General features: G+C 40.7%; 1 protein-coding gene across 1 annotated transcript; it reads left to right on the top strand.

Moving 5' to 3' along the window:
• Window positions 1–9681: 9681 nt before the first annotated feature.
• On the top strand, window positions 9682–22384 carry dkk2 (dickkopf WNT signaling pathway inhibitor 2). Its single transcript, XM_085409745.1, has 4 exons — window positions 9682–10313; window positions 18384–18534; window positions 19075–19212; window positions 20422–22384. The coding sequence occupies exons 1-4, from the start codon at window positions 10128–10130 to the stop codon at window positions 20670–20672; spliced, it is 726 nt and encodes a 241-aa protein (XP_085265871.1). The 5' UTR covers window positions 9682–10127; the 3' UTR covers window positions 20673–22384.
• The last annotated feature ends 476 nt before the right edge of the window (window positions 22385–22860 follow it).

Here is a 22860-nt window from a genome sequence, read left to right on the forward strand (position 1 = left end):
CTGGGAGTCCACATCTCCGAGGATCTCACCTGGACGACCAACTGCTCCAAGCTGGTCAAGAAGGCTCACCAGCGCCTCTTCTTCTTGAGGACTCTGAGGAAGAACCACCTGTCCTCAGACATCCTGGTGAACTTCTATCGCTGCACCATCGAGAGCATCCTGACCAACTGTATAACAGTCTGGTACGGGAACTGCTCTGCCTCGGACCGGAAGGCGTTGCAAAGGGTCGTGAAAACTGCCCAGCGCATCGCCGGAGCACCACTTCCTGCCATAAAAGACATCTACAGGAAGCGGTGTCTGAAAAGGGCTGGGAAAATCATCAAAGACCCCAGTCACCCATCACATGGACTCTTCACCCTCCTGCCCTCTGGGAGGCGCTACAGGAGCCTCCGGACTAAGACCACCAGGTACCGGAACAGCTTCTTCCCCACAGCTGTCAGACTCCTGAACTCTGCCTCCTGACATCTGACCCACGTTAAACTCATGGACTGAACATACACACACCCACAATGGACAACTGTACCCTCAAACACAATAATAACATGGACTGAACCACCACTCACAACTACTAGCACTTTATATAGCCTCTGTAGAAACTATCTACACCCTCACTTATCTTAACTGCACTACTGTATAGCTCTGTGTAAATAATCATTCTGTACATTCGATAATCTTTAATCCTACAACTGTTTACAACTTGCATAGTTCCCATTTCTGTATAGCTGTATATCCCAGATTCTGTAAAGTTATTTATTTCATATTCTGTATAGTTTTTCATATTTATATCCTGTTCATATCCTGTACATAGCTTGTACTCACTACAGCCTGTACATACTTATAGTTATAGAATATTCACAACATACTTCATACCGTGTACATTATAACATACCATAATAGACCCATTTCTGTAATATACTTACATATCTATATTATTGCTAATATATATTGTAATATATCTATATCACTAAAGCACTTCTGGATGGATGCAAACTGCATTTCGTTGCCCTGTACCTGTGCATGTGCAATGACAATAAAGTTGAATTCTATTCTATTCTATTCTATTCTTTTCATTTGTCAATAAAAAGACATTCAAGCATTAACAGACTTATTTGTCTCTGGGCTTTTTGAATCCTGGTTTTAACACTTAGAGTTGAGGCTAAAATATTCCTAGCCAAGTTTTAAAATCAGTTTTATTGTTTTATTTTCTAAAGTAAGTGACAATTGATGACACGACTTCTCAATATCTATGAATTCCTGTATTAGTTGCAAGTATTCTGTTATTTATACCTAAACATATATACACATACATAAATGGCAGAAAGAGAAGTATGTAATTTCTTAAATATCAAAGATTTACCAGCTGAAAATCACATGTCTGCTGCAAACCCTTTGCAGCATAGTGTAATAAACTTGCTGAAACAGCTACCTAGAAAACCTGAAAACGCTGTTACTGGACATACACAGACAGGTCTGCGAGTTACAGACCACAAATTGTAAATGCAGCTGTAATTACTGCAGACATATTTAAAGCAGCACTTTAGGGTAAACTGCTGATAGCACGCGTGAGCCAGACATAGCATGTATACTACCAAGCTCACATGCATGTGGCTGAGGCTGGCTTCAATTAAAACACTATTACTGTCAGAACTAATCAACACTCCTCGCGGGGACCTCAGCAACAATAATTAAACTTTCATTTATCTCTGCTGTCCACGGACTGCTGAGGTCTAAGTATGCTATTAAAATCCCACAGATGGTATTATCTAATTTTCTGGTATATCAATGAAATATTTGTAAAATCACAGTTTATCATGAGAACATGGTATTTATAGCTTATATTGGTCAAGCACATCATAAATCTCATTCTGAGAGTTGGCCACAAGCTGCCAGACTCTGGCCCCAGTACACACTGCTCTGCTGAATGCGTACCTGAAGTCTGTTATTCGTGGTTCATGCTCGTCTGAACCACAGGCTGAAATTTTCTTTTCAAATTTGTCAACCTCAGCATAGACAACTATATTTAAATTCTCTCCCATTCCATGTATTATTATGGTAACTGTGGCACTAAAGCCAGCAGAACAAAAGCCTGGTATGTATGCATGCCATTGTCTCGTTGTAGTACCTGTACTCTAATGTCTTTGCTCATTTGCACATGAGAAATGATCATAGAATGCCAAAGCTGCCTTTCTATCATATCAGCTGTCTACGCTGAAACTTCAGGAGGGCATCTTTAAAGACGACTTCAAATAGCAGTGACAGTGCGCCTCTGTGTGTCACCACATCACACAGCCTGAGGCAAAGAAAGCATCGTTTGATTTAGAGGCAGGAATGGCCTTTTAGGTCCCTGATTAGTGGAGCCCTGCGTGCTTTCATGTGGTCAGCATTCTGCAAGGGAAGGGTCAGTGTTATCGATTAAATAATCTCAGTCGTTTAAAAGCAGAAACAGGGTGCATTCATGTGCTGAAAGCTAGACTCTTCGGAAATGGCCTAATCCATCTTCCTGAGAAATGAGAGGATAGGAACAATTATCTGCCAAGCAGCATGTCCTCTTTTTAACAGAGCTGTGCACACTGCTTACTGCAGCCTCCAGTTCATCTTCCTGGAATGTGCAGTTGAAGGAAGTTATGAAAGTAGTGTTGGACTTTTGATTAAAGTGATATTGCTAATGATCCACATGAGAGCCTCGGGTCGGAACAATTAATCATTACATGTCAGAGGAAGTTATGCTGTGGCTTTAGTTTTCCAATAGTCACAAGAATGAACATCTAGAGCTTTCTTGCACTTCTGTATGCTGGTTAAAGTTTTTAAAATTGCTTTCAGTCATTGGGTAATGACATGCACATATGGCAGAGATCTGAATTTGTACTACCCTAATGACAAAATAATTACCTTCTCATTGTACCGCTGATGTAATTTAACAGTTTGAGTAGTTTTGGTGTCATTGGGGTTATGTTTGTAAGGGAAACATTTATAGATTATTGGTTAATGTATTGTTTCTTTATATTAGGTCTACAAAATAGCTTCTTTTTTTTTAGCGTTTAATGATTTGGCTTCCCAATGCCTGGTCACAGTAAAATGGCAAAAACTGAGACAGAGATGGGCAGATGTTGCTGTTGCTTCAACTTGTAATCCAGGTCCTGCCAGAAAAAGTAAGAAATACTGAACATATTATTGCGATTAAGAAATCAAAACCACTACATAAACCCCTGAAAGTATGGCAAATCTATACATAAGCCAGGGAAATAAGATGGGGAGTTTTGTTTGTTTTGTTGATTCTAAATTCAGACAATACTTAGTTTTTGGTAGCTGCACTTCTGAGATCAGAACTAGAAATGTTTTGTCATGAAATTTGCTCCCTCGCTGAAGCAGAGGTAATAAAGTAAAGCAGAGAAAATGATGTTGGGAACAGGAGCTCTTAAACTTTTTCAGGCCAAAAACTCTTGAGAGGGGAGAAAAGTTCCCCGTCTAACTTTAACATGTAGCACATCATAACCACAGAGTGTTCTGTAAAAACTGGCCTCTTGCTTTTTTACAGGTTGCCAAAGCACCTAATAAGATTCCATCTCTGCTTTTTTGGAAACTGTTGGATTTGTAACTACTGTTTTTTTTTTTAGCTACTGTATTCTTTAAAAGTTGTTGTATTTATAAGCCTGCGCCTGAAAACAATATGACATCACTTTGACACTAGTGTCTAATTGCTGCTTTTAATAAAGACAAACACAGTCTACCTGCCGCCCTGTTTTTAATTTGACATAAAATAAAGGTTCTCTGTTCCTCTTTTGAAACATCCAAATGAGTGAGGTGACAGATTAGTAAGACTTAATGAAATATGTGAATGCTGCACTGGTCTGTTGTGGTCAAGAAAGAGCTGGAACTGTTGTTTTATCTGTCAGTTTACTGACCACACGAATAAGACCAGAGTGTCTGGGCTCAGCCTTAGACCTTGATTATACTTGCCACCTACATGAGGCCACTAGGGTCTGTTCGGGTCCGAGTGAAGTAAATTTCACCATTAGAGGTTGAGCACAAGGGCTTTGTGGACATCCATGTGCCTGCCTGTTCTTTGCGACCTCAGGGGGGTTGTCCTAGGAGACTTTATATTTGACCAATATGGTACAGCACTGGTAGCATGCTGGCTGTCCATAGGCAGCTAGAGAGTGCTCCTCTATCTACCTGCACAGATCGTCTGTTGCCAAATGGGGCCAGTGTCAAAAATATGTGGTACAACTGGTCATTTGGCTACTCTTGCTGTTGTTGGGCTGTCAGTCAGCTGTGAGATGCTGTTCCATTTATAACATAAAAAGAGCGAAGTGAAAGAGAGTGTTAAGAATGATGAAAATTGTGACCATTGTTTTACACTTTTCCCATTCCCCCTGAACTCTACTGTCACTCCCTTCCCTGTTCTGGTCCAGTTGTCATTGAATAAGCATTGACCGACACACAGTGCCATCCACATTAAGCAAAATGCAGTTTGGATTTTAGAGGACTGACTGGAACACTGTCTGTGTCCTGTCCTGTCTGTAGCCTCTCCGTAAGCAAATAGCAAATAACACAAACAGACATAACTGCAGCATCGCAGCAACAACTGCGTATGGATCCCAGGCAGGGGACTTCAAGTGGACTTAAAAAAAATATAACAGGCACGAGTACTCGGCTGTGGTGTCTCCAGGTCTCTATATCCGTGTCAGGAACGGAGTATAATCAAGGCTTTAGCCATATGCCTTGATTATACTCTGCTGCGGTCTGCCACCTGTGGAGCATGCATAGTTGGTACATTATAATGTAAATTCTCTGCAGGCAATTCTGCACAGTCACAATTCGTCTCTTGAGCTGTCTCAGACCTACTGGGAGGTAACTCCAGCGCAGACACAATACTCACTGAAGAGATCACGTCCACGGCTGCCTCGGGAACGCTTTGGTGTTCCTCTGGAAGGTCTTGGTGTTTCTGCCTGCACAGACCTATCCCTTCAACCTGGACCTTAGTTTTAAATTAACATTTTAACCTTAATCCTAAAGAAAGGTAAAAGTAAACCTACGAGCATGCTACAAAATGGCAGTGACTCTGAAACCGTCGGGCAGGCCTCACTGCTGGCCTATAGAGCGACTCTAGGTTGGATATGGAAAATAAATATGGGATTTTGTTGACTTCTGCTTCAGAAAAATGAATCTTCAAGCCATCCTTATTGGTAAGGATTGATGACAATTGTGGAGAGTGAAGCATGAACATTTTGAAGTAGTGCATTCAAGAGAAGATTTAAGAATAATTGCAATAGGGACTGATCAGTCTTTATGTGTAGTAATGGAAAAAATAGAGCGTACGAAGAGCTGATGAACTGCGAGACGTATCTCTGCAAAACATCTCTGTTTGTCTCTGAATGCACTTAAGTTTGAAAACTCTTTGATCCCAAAGTCTTAATTTCTGGATAACTCCAGCATCAGTCACGGGGCTCATCTTTTATTAAAAGCAGAATGTTTTTTTACTTGGAAAGAGTTGAAACAGTAGTGAAAAAAACTGTCCGGATCATTTCTGCAAGCGATAGATGTAAACTAGGAATTTTGTTGTAAAAACACAACTTAAGCAATAGAATATGTGGAGCAAAATGGTGTTTGGTAACAGCTCTTTATGAGAAGAGATGTCGAGATAATCCATCATTAATGTCGTCCTGAAGGAAGCTGGTGATAAAAATGAGAACAGTCACCTTCAATGAAATCAAAGCCAATGTGGTTTTTTTTTTTTTTTTTTTTTTTCGTGTGACGTCCAAACATTTAATTTGCTGGATCCAGACTTGCTTCCTTTTGGCCGGCTGTTCTAATGTTGAGCCATCTGCCGCATGACCCACGTCATCAGGCCAGCTCACATCTGCTGGATGTGTAAAAAAAAAAGTGGAGAGACAGTCTCTTGGATAAATTGTTCATCTATTGTGGGGTGTAGTCCATATGCATGTTCTGTATAAGCCACATCAAAGTCAGCGGCAGTCTTTCACTCAGCTCCACCTCACTGACAAAGCATGACAGATATGCTGCTGGTTCTCCACCACGGGAAACCCTGCACTACGGACAGAACATAAACACCCAAATTTCTGAGTGACCCCGAATCAAAGGCAGACTTACACTACACTGACTGATGTGTTGTAATGAAGCATAGTTGTGGGTGGTAAGCCTGGGAAGGTGAAACCATTCATGGATTGTGTGATCTATTAACAAGAAGCAGACACAGTGAGGCACAGTGAAACTGGTTTACACTGTCTTCAATTACACAAAAGTTTAAACCCACAACGGCTTTGATGGTAATCCAAAAATGTTAATCCAAATTGTTCTTCACACAAGACGTAAAATGTTGTAGCTACAGATTACCGTACTGCTCGGGTGTAGTTGTGCCAATTTATTTGATTTTGAACCTGTGTCATTTCAGTATAATGCACTCTTCATCGCATCTGGCACAACTCCAGTGCATATCAAGAAAAACATGGCAAATAGTTAAAAACAACAACAAAAGAAAACACTGATTTTGTTGTTTAGGTTTTAACTTGGTGGTTACATTGACTTTAATGTTGGTGAAGAAAAACTAAGACAAGGGAAAAACTGAGTTGATTTAAAAGATGTGAAACATCAGTTTTCTCCATCTAAACATTTGTGTCACGGGTAAAGTGACGTAGCAACAAAACTAATAAGCATAAAACCAAAAAATGGCCACGCAAGAGACGTTAGGTTTGGGAGTTTGGGTTAATTAAAAACAGTTTAGCTCTGATTATGCTTGCAATTGCCAGTAATTGCTACAACACATACTTCAGGAAGTAAGAAAACCTATGTTGTGTCCTTGCTGATTTCACCAAGACAATCCTAAACCATATACTGCACAGATTTTTGCAGAATTACTTAGTTGTAAATGCGTGTGGCTGCTCAACTGGCCTTCCCACGGTAGTTTTGGTATATTACCAAACTCAAAATATCGCAAGTGAGACCAGGGATGTTGAGTAGCTGAAATCTTGTATGAAGTAAAATAATAATGAAAAAAAAAAAGATTTTATTTTACAGATGACAATAGTTTGTCACGTCAGTTCATGGATGCCAAAACACGCTAGCATCCACGTTTGCTTCCCTGCAGTCAGCTTCCTTCTGTTTGCTGACACACATCTGGCACAACTGGAAAATGCTTGACTTTCAAGAAAATTAATTTTTTGATCACAAAAGCCGGTGAACAGTGCGTCCAGCAACAACAAATGGTAATCTTAAGTCTTAATCAGTCTAGTCTGGAGTATCTAAGACCTAAAATGTGTGTTTACCTAACTGGCCACAGCTATTACACTGTCTAGTTGCCATGAATTCTATTGAAACTGGGGCATCTGCAAAATCAGATTGCCTCAGCCAGTGTAAACATGGCTATAATTTTACAGTTTTTATCAGTTTTTCTCCAGCTCCAAGTTGTTTGAAAGTGATGGAAGACCTTATCCAGTCTAGTGTGAATGGGTTCTAATTTCCACTATACACTTTTTAATCTTCCCTCAAGTTCAAAGTGCAAATCAGCTGTGCTTTGCTTTCACCGTTGTCACTCACAGGTGATATTTTCTATGCTGTGATTTTACAGACAGCTTAAATTCTTAAACATTTGAGAATCTGCCTCTGTTAAAGTATTAACACAGCAACATAACAGTCCAAATGTGGTTACCGTGTGGAGGCTCGGGTGATGATAGCGTGTCAGAACATAAGATAATCCCACAGGAAACTATTTCCTACTAAAAGAGCCAAGACAGCAATCACAGATTTTGGCCCAGGTTCTTTAGCCTGTGCTCTCCCCCCCCCCTCTGTGAATCCCAACTCAAATATTATTATTTTTTTAATATCTTTTTTTTCTTACACTTATCAGTGACATCCACTAACATGCAATATGCTCACACCGTCATGGACCAGAAGCTTTGCTGCCCGCAGTCTTCACATCACCTTCCCTCCAGCAGGATACCGTCACGTTTAATCTGCTGTGGTTTCTGCAGATGTTTCCACACTTATCAGCACTAGTGCATCAAAACGCCGTGTTCCTCCCCTCTGACGCTTCTGTAGACTATCATTTGAAGTGTCCTCTCTTTCCTGTTTGCATGTATTAAACTGATGACTGTGTCTGAAATGCCACAGACCAACCAAACCCATCTCTCTTTGCTCTGGTCCTCTGATTCACTGTCAGCCCATTTTGCCGTCTCTTTCGGGACTTTTTCAGCTGTTTCATCAGGAATAACGAAGCCAGACAAAGTCCAGCTGGGCACCACCCAGTGTTTGTGGAATAAATCAAAGTTTTTGCTCTGTGTATTTTTTTCCTTCCTTCCGTTCTTTCTTTCTTTCTTTCTTGCAATGGTTATTTGAACATAAGAACATAATCTTCCATTTATCCCACAAAGGACAAAAAAACTTCCCTGTGACAGAACTATTTAACTCAGTGCAAGTTTATGTTATGCAGACTTACTCCAATTAATTATCCAAACCTTGTTTCCCACATTAAACTTGTCTGAAAATGGATTGAGGTCTTTTCAGATGTGTTTCTGGTAAAAGCATCTGTCTGGTAAATCAGTGCACGCTCAGGTGACAACAGAGGCTAAAATAGTATCACCTCCGCATCTACAGTTACATCAGACAAGTCCAATACTTCCTCCCACTCCCCAGTTCAGTTGGTCGCCCATTGTCTCTGACAAAAGAACTTGACACTTTGAATTGGAGGCTGTGATGGATCGCTTTTGAGGTCAGAAGCCTTTACCAGTATTCTGGTTTCATCCCTGCCCAGCCAGGCTTCCAGCCTTCAATAGAAGCTTCCAGCTTGTGTGAAGACTAAAGTAGTATTAGGTGAGCTATTGTGTGCAAATGATTTTGATTGCTGGCAGCTATTTTTTTCTTCTTTTAATTTTGTGTTTGATTTACATGCACGTGGTTCACATCGGAAAGTTATCATGTTTAACGCTATAATCAATGATCATGACCAAGCACATCACATTATTTTATGCATGTAAAGTGCGCACAATAAGAGCAATACATCACCGAAATCACTACAATGAATCACTCCCTGAGTGAATTATTCACGTCTGCTCTACCTGCCTAAAACTGAAAGAAGCCATTGTACCAAGAAATACATTATCTAACCAACATGAATATAATTTATCCCCATGCAAGACTCGTAACAACAAAGGAGCCTCTATAATTCTTGCATCAGTAACCTTATCACCGTCGTCATCCCTTGCATCATGAGGGATGTCTTTCCCAGGGAGAAAACAATAGTTATCAGATTTTATTTTTAAATTCTACGTTATTCCGGAATGCTGGTTAACCCTAAACTGCTTTTTTTTTTCTCTCTCTTTAACATTAGGCGGGGTAGTTTTTAAATTTTAAGCACAGGTGCAATTTTTTCCCCCAGACAGATAAATTAATTCTCTTTTTAAAGTAAAGCGTTCCACCTCACTTCCAAAAGAAAGCCTTTTTCTCCTTCTTTTTTGGACTCGCCAAAGTGACTTTTTCCCTTCCCGTTTCCTTTGCGTGATCGCAGTAAAAAAGGGTTAAGTGCTCAGTTAAAATACACAGTGTATAATTTTATAGCTTTTTCCCAACGGAGCTCCTGGTGCCGGTGTCCAGACGACAATGCGAGAGCAGCAGCGCAGCGCACAGATCAGTTTCATTCTTTGTCAGTTGTGAATAGGGGCGGAGGAAGCAAACTCATTAGAATCCTGTAAAAAGAAAGTATCCGAGATCATAAAACAGCCGGCTACAGGACTAAGCGCTCACTCGCAGCCAGACTGAGGCACAGTGGAGACCTCTTGTCAAGTTTCTGTCTGACCCTCAGAGCATCGGCATTTTAACAGTTTAGGTTCATACAAAAAAAATAATTTTTTTTACTCGTGCACCTGGCTCCCCGTGTTTGTTTGTGTCGTTGCTTTTAAAAGAATCTTCAATGGCAGTCCTTTAAATTATTTGACCTTTTCAGGACCAGAAACTTGGCATCATCATCATCATCACCACTGTGTGTACTGCAGTCTGACAAGCGTGACGCATGGACACTGCCAGGGCGCACACGTCTCATTGAGAAACTTATTTTTCTTTTCTTTTCTACTAAATTATTTTTTTCCTTTTTCCATATATTTCAGTATTTTTTGAGGATGGTCGTCTCTGCTTGGAATAGATATTGTGTTGTAGTGTTTCTCGTCACTGCGCTCAGGACTGGGACATCCCAGGTATCAGAGGCGCGCCCGAAGGCGAATTCCATCAAACCCGGTCAGTTGGAAGAAATACCGACACCGGCAACCAACCGATCTGCAACAGTCACCAAGAAACACAACATCCAGGTAACTTCAGTTATTTCACTGTCTGAGAAAATATCAGCGGAGATGTCAGAGCACTTTTTGCCCTGTATTACTAAGAAGACAGTTTATGAAATGCAACAAAAACAATCGTAATAGCAAAAACTTTTCTTCCACGAGTTCCCCTTTTCCAATTTATGATTGCTGAGTGGGAAACATTTTCCTTTGCACAATTAAAGGGTAAAATAGTAATATACACCTTCAGAAAGCTGCGTCATGTGTGGATCGTTATTGGAAATTGGGAGGATTGGACCCCTCATAAATCCTAATTGCCTTTCAAACCTGACGCCACAGTCGGGTGCAGCACACTTCCACAGTAAATCATTAATGCCGTCAGAAAAGTGAGAAAAAGTTAACACTTGGGGTAATTTTCTGTCTGGATCCGCGTGTCATTAAAGCGGTCCAGGCGCTTGCTGGGATTATGAGATTCTGTGGGGCCACTCTTACCAACCACTTTATACCCATTCAAAGGGGTATCGATCCCCACTGTTTCAACAAAGTGCCGCATTTCTGTAGAGAGTGCTTGTGAGAGCAAATATGAGATTAAAAAAAACTGTGAACATCTAAACCTGTGGATTGGCCAGGAAAATTCACAATCCAACAAATAATAATTCCTGAGAGGTGGATGTTTAAATCAGCTTGGAAGGCAGGCGTGTATGTATAAAATAAGCATAGCAGATAGTGTGCGAGCAGTAGATGGCACTGCCACATCTCCAGGACACCCCTCCCCCCAGTGGTCTCACCTGCTTCGTTTGCATTTGGCCTGTACACCTTGCCTTTTTTTGATCGTCTTGCATATCAGTGAAATGCTTAGTTTTGAAAAAGGAGGCATCGAGCTGATACAGAAGAATTATGGAAAAGCTGCAGTGCCAGACCACAATTTTGAGCGCCTGCTTACTTTCATGCCTTTGCAATGGTTTGGAAGATTGGACTGAGGGAAAACAATATGTGTGTGCAGAAACCACCACACTGTTACAAAAGTATAATGTCATGGTGTGGTGGGTCCAAACCAGGATGGCTAATATCATTTATGAGGTTTTCCAGAGTGGTAAAGAAACAGCTGCAGCTCGGCCTTGGCGAAGACTTGTGGCTCGACGATAGTGAGTGAGCTGCACTGTCCTTCTGCCTCTCATCATGCAGTAGCTATCTGTAAATAGCTGTATTATATAGTGTAATAAATCAAAGTCTTGTTTGTGTTTCAGTAAAAATGTCCTGCACAATTAATTTAGAAGAGAACAACAGGATGCAGTTTTTGCAAGTTTTTTGGGGTAAATCTGCAATATCTGTACCTTAGCTTGCACAATTACACACACACACACACACACACACACACACACACACACACACACACACACACACACACACACACACACACACACACACACACAAAATCTCCATTATTGAGGCTTTTGGCATCCTATATTTCCATCTTTGAGGTGCCTCTCTACTTTCATATGTCAGTTTAGCACTCGGGTGAAGATTGGGGAAAAGGGCATGTGTCGGCTCAAGTTTTCTTTTGGCGTCAGTTTTAGGAGGAGACTTTGGCGCTGTTGTGTTATGAATGCATTGTAATACTGCTGAGTTTGCCACAACTGGTGAGGATAGTTAGCAAATTAGTGTTTGTGAAAGTTATGTGAAAGACAATCTGAACAATTTACCACTGTATCCATTTTTATTTTAAAATGCAGTTTTTCTTTAGTACTTCAGTTCACTTTTACATAGTTTAATACAGCTGTTTGGGGATCTGAAACTCACTCAAGGTTAACAATTATTCTGAAAATTACCAGGAATCTCCCCAAACGTTGGTTTTACATCACTTTGTAGAAGATTACTGGAATACAATGAGTGGCTGTAGCAGGAAACCAGGGTGTAATTTAGTTTTGTACCCATCAGATGATGGATATAAGAAATGTTGGTCAAAGCTTTTGGGTTAAAGGAAGCATTTGATAACGTAATGTGCTTTGATTTCCTGTAGCTGCTGACAAAGGTTGATGATAAGGGTGACATTAATCACGCACAAACCAGGAAAGGCGTTAGGAATTCCTGCGTGTACAGACGGGGCAAACAGCTGAGTGTTTTCCTTTTGTCTCGTCCCTTACACGTCAGCCTGACTGGAGTAAAACCGACAAAGCCAAAACCTCCAAGACCTTGACAGCCAGTGTTCGTGGGTGGCACTCTGGGCTTCTTGGAAGGGAACCAACAGAAATGGATAGCACGGGCAGGCAGCGCTCACCACTGTAACCTCTGAACCCACAAGGGAACCAACACTCTGGCGGCATTCGTGCATAACGTGCCTGTAAAACGGCAGCCGGTCAGTCGGCCTTAACTAGTTGCTTTATTGAATTCACCAGAGGGTTTACTTTTAACAAGCAATCTCCTGAGACTCTCTCTATTAAAATGTAGCCTTTCTCCCCGAGCCAAAAATGATTGTTCAAGAATCCTAATGAGCTGAGAAAGAGAGAAAAGATGTGACTGCTTATGTGTGTTTTAGTCTTCAGTTCTGCAGGTTTTCCAGCATGTGGGTCCCTCGGGTACCATGAGGCCCTTGAGCCGGAACCATTAGGGTTCTTGTGTGGAGACCACCTTAACTGTAACTCGACTTGTTAATGAGAGAAGAGACCCTGTGCACCTCTTATTTCACAAGATTACACCTTTTAAAGCAGCATACCTCCCAGATTACTATCGAGCACTTTTTCGCTTTCCCCCGATAGCCTTTGAAGACACCGCTCGCGTACAGTGACTGTGAGCCTTGCTATGGGTGCAATGACTAAGATCAACTCAGAATGTATACTTAACTTAAGGAAGGCCTAGTTTTTAGAGACTCTGGATCCTACTGCTCAAAGGGATATGGTTATAAACACATGTGTTTTGAGTGATGAAAGAGGCCGAGTTGTGTCTGAGGACATGGTTTGTATGAGTGACTTGTGTGCAGTCTTCCCTATGTTATCTGATAGCGGCCGTCTGTGCTTTCAGGGCAAATGAAGTTTGTTTATTCAGTGACATCGTTTGTTTGACTCTTTAAGGCCGCTGCCACTCATTAACACCATTCACTGCCTCAGGTTATGAGCTGGAGCTCTGAAGGAGCACAAAAAGCAAAGAGGGCGGATGCCTAAGACAGTGCTTTAGCTTTGTTGCAACTTTTTTTTTTGTTCCAGGCAAAATAAGTGGAAGGAAATAACGCTAATTTCTTTAACTTAGTGTGTTTAAAAACTGTAAAAGATGCTAAAAATTATTTGGGTGGCAGAGGGATGTTATAGTCAATAGTTACATGAAAAAGAGAGACTTCACTAATGTCATGGTTCATAAAGGTGATCTTTGCCATTTGCAGCAGACTGCAGTTCTGCCTTATGTTTTATTAGTGTTTGCATTGGAGGTCAATATCACCGTTCCATTCAGCAGTGAGGTTTACAAGTGCTCCAAATGAAGCAATAAAATACATCATTTCTCCATGCCCTCATGTGCTATCTGATCTGATCTTAGAAAATGTTCAAAGTAGATGAAGAATTCAATTCACTTCTTTTTTTCTAATATACAGTTTTTGGCAAGTTTGAGCTTCATCGTCCAGATCACAAGAATAAAAACACAAGTCTGGGGGAACAATTGTAGCAATTTTATTAAAAAAAACAAAAACAAAAACAAACAAAAAACAAACAAACCTGTCAGCTGATGTTGGCCCATTATTTTGTTGGCCCATCCAACCTCTTGTCTGTTATTCTCTCACATTACCTTTGAGGGGTTTTTTTTGCTTTTTTGTCAGTTGATCATAAAGAGCTGGAGTCTAAGGGCTTAAATTACCCTTCTGTTATGTTGTTCCACTGCTGCTTTCCAGCGTTCATACTGGTTCTTGGTTCTGCCTAGGTTCTAGACATAGAGGAGAGGAGACATTCTTGGTGTTATTTTTTTTTATGCATTACCGGGCTCTTCCGTTGAATTATATCAGCACTTTGGAATGACTGTAGAGAGGTAAATAGGGGATCCAAAGACTGGCAGAGAGGGTTCAAAGCCCTGTATATCCTGCAGTAAATCCCTTGGAGATTGTTGCTCCCGCACATTTAAGGTTCCTCTTCAAAGCCGTAGAGCTTTACCAGCACGAGAGCAACACGAGACAGGGCCGGGGGCTTCCCTTATTGCCCTCCGTCTGTCTCTTCCTTTATCGTCTCACCAGCATACCATGAGAGGCTGCACAGTACAGAGTGCTCAACCCACTTCCTATGCAGGATCCAAGGCTCTTCTTTTATGTTGCTAGGCTGTCTAAGGAAAAATAAGGGAGCAACAGGGGAAAAAAAGCGATTTGAGATTAATAAGATGCATCCCAAAATGAAACCCTGTCCCTCAGATGTTGCAAAAGAGGCGTTTTAAAACATGACAAGATAAGGCAAGTTTATCAGCTGTGATTTAGGGGGCCGGCCTCGTATCATTGGGTTTCAAAGGATTGTCTTGCAGTTTGAGACATGATGGAAGAGGTGAGCCCCATTCCCACAGTGCCCCGTGTACTGTGATCGATGCAAACCTGCTAGCTCAGAAAGACAGATAGGTTTGAATGCAGGTAGTATGAAGTACTGCTGCACGTCTGGATCCATTTGTCTTCTTTAGATAACCAGAATTTTTTTCTTGTCAGGAGAGAAAAAGAAAACTTGAACTTCTGTTCAGTCCACATTTCCAGCAAATTCTTTTCTTGAGAGTCCACGGCAATGTCCGTATTTCTTTAAAAGAGGAGCTAGCAGAGAAACTGAACTCCACAGTTGAGCGGGAAAGTTTATTTCTCATTATAACAGCAGTAGTTTGTAAAAACCTGGGAGGAACAGTTTGGGGTTGTTTGTTTTGAGGAATCAATGCCGACTTAATGTGCGTTAAATAGAGAGGTGAAGCCAGGAGGTTATTAGTTCGGCTTAGTACAAAGACTGGGAGCTGGGAAAAGTCCATACTGTGTTTATTAATGAGCTTCAGAAGTGCTGACAGGGCGGGTCCGTATCTTAACAATCGATGAGGTGAAATTTTCAGCGTTTCCTCCTGCTTACGCACAAATATGACCTCTCCACATCCTGACAGCAGTTCTTAACCTTGTAGTAATTAAGAAATTTTGGGAATCCATAAAGCACCAAGGATTTGTTGCTTTCATCAGCAATGTTAATCATTTGCATTATGGGAATCTGTCATAATGATAGATGAGCGTTCAGCTGAATATTTCAGCTCATTTTTCTACGGCTACATCATTGCATCCATGTGTTTCCAGTCTGAGAAAGTCAGCATGGCAAACCTCCAGCAAGTCTAATCTTGTTCACTTTCTGAAGCTAAAGCACATGAGTAACAACTTTTAATGTGCTGAAATATTGATATTGTCGATAGCTGATTTAAACATGTGGTGTACATCGACGTCTGGAACGGCGCCCGCTCTTTTGGGGATGGTAGACCTCTCTGTACTGACCTTCATACCCCCAAAAGGAGTTTGTTATATTTACTGCGGCTGTAATGATTTTACTCTGATTTAAACCTCTTTTATGTTCACTCACATGTTGACTCTTCCATGTTTGTCAGTGGTAAACCAAATAAATCAAATCTGTCAATGCAGTGCCAGGGAAATGTGGATGTTGTGTTGGCAGCGGAGCGCCACCAAAACATCGTGTGCTTATGTCAGTCTTCAGCGAACGTGATTAATAGTAGATTCCATTTGATCTTAGCTTTGGTGTTATGCGTGAATAGGTGTTCTGTTGTGCAAATATGTGGTCCACTTCATATCTTAGCTTATCCTCCAAATTAAACCGAATGGTTGGAAATAAAAGAATGATGTGCAGAAACACAGTGACCTGAACTTTCTTTTTCGTGTGTGTGTGTGTGTGTGTGTGTGTGTGTGTGTGTGTGTGTGTGTGTGCGCGTGTGCGCGCGTCCCCTCAGATGTGGATGTGAGCCTTTCCTGCAGCTGTTTAAAATGTCCCCCTGCGTTGATGAGTTCAGCTCAAATTCGTGACATTATTCCATTTGTCAGCAAAGTTCTTTGATTTGTGTTACAATTTGCACCAAACTCCTTTGCTCCTGCTCCAAGTCTAATGACAATGGGACTTGCATGTGTATGGAATTATATCAAGACAGTGGTTCCAATAAAGAGAGTCTCATGTCAGTGTACACGCTTGTTATCAGAAGACTGAGCTTGGGTTTAATTGCACTTCTCACTGCTACGGATAGTTAGTTTTATGCCTTCTTTGTGTGGTCCCTTCATTAGGGAAAAGACGTAAAAGCTCTTGTGTACTTGGCTACATAATATTTCTCAGGCTTTTGGTGTAAAAACAAGAAATGCTAAAGCAAAAACAAAGGCAAATGAACTGTAAAGGAGCGTGATTGGCTACCGAAATGTAGCCCCATTAAGCCTGTGAACAGTTAGGGAATACTGAGAGAAACTGAAGTGGTTTGCCTTGGTTTGGTCATTTTAATAGCTGTATTGTTTGCCCACGGAAAAATAAAAAAAAAGAAACATTCAGTAATAGACGAGTTAATCCCTACAGCATATTTTCCCCTTAAACTTGGTATAGAAGGACCGCAGCCTGTAGTAATTTCACCCAAAACAAACAATCTACAAACAACAAACTGAACAATATGTTTCACCACATACCCCCACTGGTATCTAGCCATTTACTTGGATACTCTTGGGTTAATTTGCTAAGGTTTTGGGTCTTTTGGGCCACCCAGTAATTACAAAGAAAGTGAGCGGAATTTAGCTTCGGCTTGCAAAACAATAACACATGTTTTTAAACTTACTTTTCAGAAATATGAATTTGCTGTATTTCAATCAAAATCCAGCTAGAATTCTTTATTCAGAAAGTTGAATTAACAACTGGAGGAACCAGAGAAATAAGCGACACAAAGTGGGTGGGTGACATGTTAAACTAATCTCAACTCTGAGGTGACTAGCAATGGGAAATGCTGCTGATTAGCTCATGAGAGGGTGGAAAATATGCAAGAGGCTTACCTACCAACCAGACACTGGCATGTACATTAGCAAGAAGCTGTAACACAGCGAATAAACACAACTCCTGGGCTTCAGTTCGCTCTTTCCTAGGTCCTGTATTTGGTCCAAACGAAACTTTGTTGAACAGCTTAAATCAATAATTTTGCAAAGTAATTGAAGACCCAGCTGCAGATTAGAAAGAACAGACCTACCACCTTTGCAGGGGTGGATCAGGTGTTCTTGTTATCAGGGGTCTCTGCAAAGACCCCTGGATGTAACGTGAAATTCATTTGGCTTGACTGTTTTAGCTTGCTGCAGCCGTGACTTTTGGAAAGGTATAGGAAAGGTATCGCAATACTTTGAGCAAAAAACTATCAGCTTTAACGCTTTTAAACAGTGATGCCATGTGCACCACAGCACTCTGTAGACATTCAGAGGGTGATGACATGTGGGAGACACAAAATCTTTACAAGAAAATATATGCCATGTTAAATTAAAAATAAAGGGTGGAGATAACAGATTAGTTTACCATCTCAAGATGTTCCAGTGGCCCAGTAAAAAGAGGTATAACATGAGTTCGGATGCTGACAGGATCAGTGTTGCCAAGGGAACCGCATGCCCAATGGGTACTCTCTGACTCTGGCCTGATGTGCGCCTTTCTAAAGAAGAAAATAACGACCCTGCAGATGCAATTAAGGGAATTGTGTTTACACTGCAGCCATATGTGCATGTGCTTTATATTGCTTGATGTCACTTAGGCAAATACATCAAAGTCAAATAACAAAAGGCAGCATTTTCTGTTTATTTTTTCATAAAATGTGTTTTAAGAACTTGCGAGCACTTTTAATGTGCTTTTAACATAACCAGTGGGTATTTGTAAGTGGGTATTTAACCTGCAACTGAACTGGCATCAGCATAGCTCAAACTGCACCAGGGAGCATTTCAATTAAACACGTCGCCTCACCAATGGAAGTTATGTGAGGCATGGTTTTTAGATCGGGCTGTCCACGGCAATCATTCAAAATTCTGCTGCCAGGAAGTCACGCAACATAACAGGTTCTTTCATAAACTGGGTAGACAGATATTTGGACATAACATCTTCTCTCTCTATCCAGGTGTACCCTTGCAGCAATGACAAGGAGTGCAGCGTGGGCAGCTACTGCCACAGCCCTCAACAGGCTCCTTCTCGTTGCCTCACCTGTCGCAGGAGGAAGAAGCGCTGTCATCGAGATGCTATGTGCTGCGCTGGCAACCGCTGCAGTAACTGTACGAATACACACACACACACACACACACACACACACACACACACACACACACACACACACACACACACACACACGTGCATGATTGTAGCGCATTTCAGTTTCAATTACGTTATGACTGCAGGGCACTATCGTGAAAATTCGATTTCTGGTTTTATTCAAATGTTCTTGAAAAAGCGGGTCTTAGTTATAGAGCCAATCTATTTAAATAATGTTGAACACATGCTTTCAGACAGAACCCTGAACCATAGCTGAACTGTATTCAATTGAGGCCCAGAGGTTAAGAATCAGTGGTCACATGTTTTAGTGTGAATAGCGTGAATGTGTGCAGAGGCTGCGCTGAAACTGCTCTTTGTTTAAAATCAACATAGCTCACTAACACATATAGGAGTTCTTTGCATTATGCACTGAAAGCATCCATTTGAGAGACCTTTCACAGAGGCTAATGTGCTCAGCTTTAACAGTCTGTGCCATGTTTTCCTGAAAAACTAAGCAGCATTGGCGTTTTCGTTAACTATATATGTTTCTCCTGTTTTTACAGTCATTTGTGTCCCCATCTCTGAGAGCGTGATCTCGCCTCACATCTCACCATTAGATGAACATATCAAGCTCTCCTCCAAAGACCACGGCTGGAAGGGTGGGAAGAATGGAAAGGGACAGGCCAAGCATTCTCTAAAAGGTGAGATCTGACAGCAAAGCATGTCCAGTATGAACCGAGTGATATCAAGACATTATCTTTTATCATCATTACTTTCCCTCTAATGTTAGATTTGCTCTGTCCCTTTCCTATCCTGGTCTGGCTGAATTGTTTTCTTGTCAACTTTAAGAAACCCCTAAAGTACTCATGGGTATTGCAGTGCACCAAAATATGCCCCTCATTTCCCCTCTGCCCATGTGTCTGTGTCTCAATCTAAGCGTGGAGATCCCAGAAGGAAAGAAAAAACACAATGCCTTTGCTGTTTCTGCACTTACTTAAATCCATACAAACAGTCTCATTGATAGGACACCTTCCATGATACACCAGTTTTATCCACAAAATGCAACTTTGGCATAATTAAGGCAAATAACTCACAGAGACCTGTTCTTAGCAGTCATGTCACCTGATTTAAGCCAAGTAATGGACTATCAATATAGTAATCTGTTTAATAAGACACTTAAATTACTACACTATAAATACGCCCTCAAGGCTCCAATGCTAAAATGATCGTGGAAATAAGAGCACTACTTAAATCTGCCATAAATGAGGCCATTTGGTTTTACTTGTACTTGACTCACCCGCTCTCCTTACACATTATTACATTATAATAGGCTGGTGCAGGTTGCCACTTGAATAAACTCAACCCAGAAACTCAGTGATGTTAAACCAGTGGAAAACAGTCTGACTTAGCAGTCCATCACACTGATGGAATAATGGAATAACTAGTCAGCAAAGTGGGGTTTGTCAGGGAAACAGGATGACTGGATTGGATGATAATGCGGCTTCTGGTAAGCTGTGTCACAGGCCTGCAAGTAAAAGTGTTTCAATTCTAGTGATTGTTGATTTATAAAGATTCAGTCAGGCAAGTGTGTTAGATATATACAGAGTCATGTGAAAAAATTAGGACAGCCTATGAAAGAGCGTTTAAAAAAAAGCATATTTAGACATATGGAAATTATTATTATATAGAATCAGTCAGCTGTTGATATCTTTTGTTTAATTAGCAAAACATGGCTGCTTTTCGCTGTTGACCTGCAATTTAAAAACAGTATTAAACATTAATATGTGAACATGCTTTTTTTTTGGTTTATGTTTTTCCAAGTGCAAATATGCCAGTTTAATGCAAAGTTTGCATTTTATTGTTTGTCGGTTTATCACTGGTCATATATTTTTATTGCTTTCTTCCTCTAGGTCACGAGGGTGACCCATGCTTGCGTTCTTCCGATTGCTCGGACGGCTACTGCTGCGCCCGCCATTTCTGGACAAAAATCTGCAAACCGGTGCTGAGGCAGGGAGAAGTGTGCACCAAGCAGAGGAAGAAAGGCACTCACGGCTTGGAACTCTTCCAGCGCTGTGACTGTGCCAAGGGCCTCTCCTGCAAGGTGTGGAAAGACGCCACCTCTTCGTCCAAGTCCAGACTCCACATGTGCCAGAAGATCTGAAGCAGAAGGCAGCTGTTGTCGGCTTAAAGGCCTCCGTCTCCATGTGTGAGGGGATTATTTTTTTTTAAGGATGGGTTGTGGCGGTACTGAAAAGAAGGAAAAGACAGAGACTGACAAGAGACAGAACAGATGCGGCTTCAGGCTCGCTATTCTGCAAACGGAGGGCAAATGGGAATGCTTTAATGTGTTCTCTGTGAGTGGTCCATCCCTGCACCCCACATAACAACCACGCACCCTCACACACACGCACACACACAAACACACACAAACACACTCACGGTTTTGAGAGATTAGTGAGCTTATAGGATGCTATCCCCCCCCAAAGAAAAACCAACATTTTACACATTCTTGTGAATATCAGGGAACCACAGAGTTTGTCAGCTGATGCTGTGATAGGTGTGGACTTTTTGTAGATAGCAGCAACAGTCATAGCAGTCTTTCCTTAAACCTCCAGCTTATGATATTCGAAGCCAAAGGACTATTAACACAAAAGCCATATTTTTACTGAATAGTACATGCTCTACCAAACTCTGAAGTCAGTTAGCTTTAAATAATGTCGCATGTGACACTCATAGGATCAGAATTTTGGCATGTTATACTGTCTGTTTGCCAACTTTAGTACTTATTTTAAGATCGAACCCAGCTTTTGCTACGCAAAGCATTTACAACCAGCAACAATGTCCAAAGAACAAATATACATTCCCTGATGTGTGTGTGTGCCTCTTACACCAAAGACAGAAAGAACATTTGCTTTGGAATGATGAGTTTCGTCTGGGGCATTCGCTTGTCACCCTATTTTTAGCCACAAGAAGAGAGATAAAGTATTGTATTCATTGTGAGAATCTTGTTTGATGTAGGATACAGCTGTAATCTATTGTGATACAACTGTGCGGGTTAAAACTGTTTGCACTGAGGTAGTCCTTTGCTGCAGACTTGGTGGTTTCAATACCGGAATGGTTCTGCTTTTCAAATCATACAAACGGGATTCAGGGATATGTTGGAATCGCAATTTTTCCCTTTAGAAAGCAAAATGCTCCACAAATCTGATGTTTTTAAAGAGAACTGCAGTTAAAACGAATGGCTTGTTGATGGCACACAGCCCTCTTTAGTTTTCTGCTTTTAAAATACGACTGGATACTTTCTTTTGATGAAATATTGAGTTTTATGGTGTAATGGATGTGAAGCAATGCTTTTTCTCCCCTGGTGTCAGTGCTTTAAATAACCACTCATTACCTACAAATCAATATAACATTTGCCTCCTTTCGCTTTAAGACATTTTTTAGAGCATCAAGTACATATATTTTGTAACCATTAAAATACCAATAAGCTCTAATATTGTAAATAGACTGGAAGCAAAGCAAATGTATTTAAGAACCAATGTATATCATGTACATATAATAACAAAGGAATCCTAAAAGTTATAGCAAAATGATCTAGGTGAGAAGAGTAATGTCAGAAGAAACAAGCACAGTTGGATAGACTGAAATCGATTAAAGTTGTGGGTGTAGATAAGGGGTAAAGGCTTAGATAGCATGGACTGATATCACAAACTGAATGCATCAAAAGGATGGTTCCTAAAATAGGGAGCATCAAAATCCAAAATGTGTTGTGTAAATTGTGTGTAAATGGTTTCAAGATTTGCATCCAACGAAATGATGTTTCTGTGAATTCACTGCATTGATCTGTTTCATGTATTTACAAAGATGAATTAATAAAAGAATGTATTTTGTATTCCTAGTACACGGGCCTTGTTTTTGCTTATCGTGTTGCTTCTTATGCTGAATTCTTACAATGACAACAGGAAATTAAACACCGTATAATGCATTTTGATAGCTAAAAAAAACCCCTTTCCCTGAGGGGTTGGGACAGCCAACGGATATTTGATCTGGCAAAGATGCTGAATGCACTTCCTGACATGACCCTCAAATTTATTCAGGCTTTGCCCCTGAAAATCTTACTTTAGATATTAAAGGTGTGGACATTATTTTATTTGTTATAAATAAAAGCAAAGTTATATGTGTGTTAAATAAATGGTCTTTCAAATATCTTCATGCATAAACCTTTGAAATGTTTGCTTTGTTACACTGATAGCAATCTTTGGATGGGGTGAGTTTTGGCATGTCGTCACCTCTTATATAATTTGAAACCAAACTATTACAAATGCAAACAAAAAAAATAAGTTTTAAGT

Source organism: Rhamphochromis longiceps, linkage group LG6 (assembly GCF_057381845.1).
Source record: "Rhamphochromis longiceps isolate RC_006_pf linkage group LG6, R_longiceps_female_GT1.1, whole genome shotgun sequence".
In the NCBI taxonomy this organism is placed as follows: Eukaryota; Metazoa; Chordata; class Actinopteri; order Cichliformes; family Cichlidae; genus Rhamphochromis; species Rhamphochromis longiceps.

What these genes read in the sequence shown, in the direction of transcription:
- dkk2 (XM_085409745.1), top strand. Translation starts at nt 10,128, where the DNA reads ATGGTCGTCTCTGCTTGGAATAGATATTGTGTTGTAGTGTTTCTCGTC. An exon ending in CCAAGAAACACAACATCCAG is followed by an intron (nt 10,314 to 18,383) that starts GTAACTTCAGTT and finishes CTCTCTATCCAG; the next exon opens with GTGTACCCTTGCAGCAATGA. An exon ending in GGCCAAGCATTCTCTAAAAG is followed by an intron (nt 19,213 to 20,421) that starts GTGAGATCTGAC and finishes TTCTTCCTCTAG; the next exon opens with GTCACGAGGGTGACCCATGC.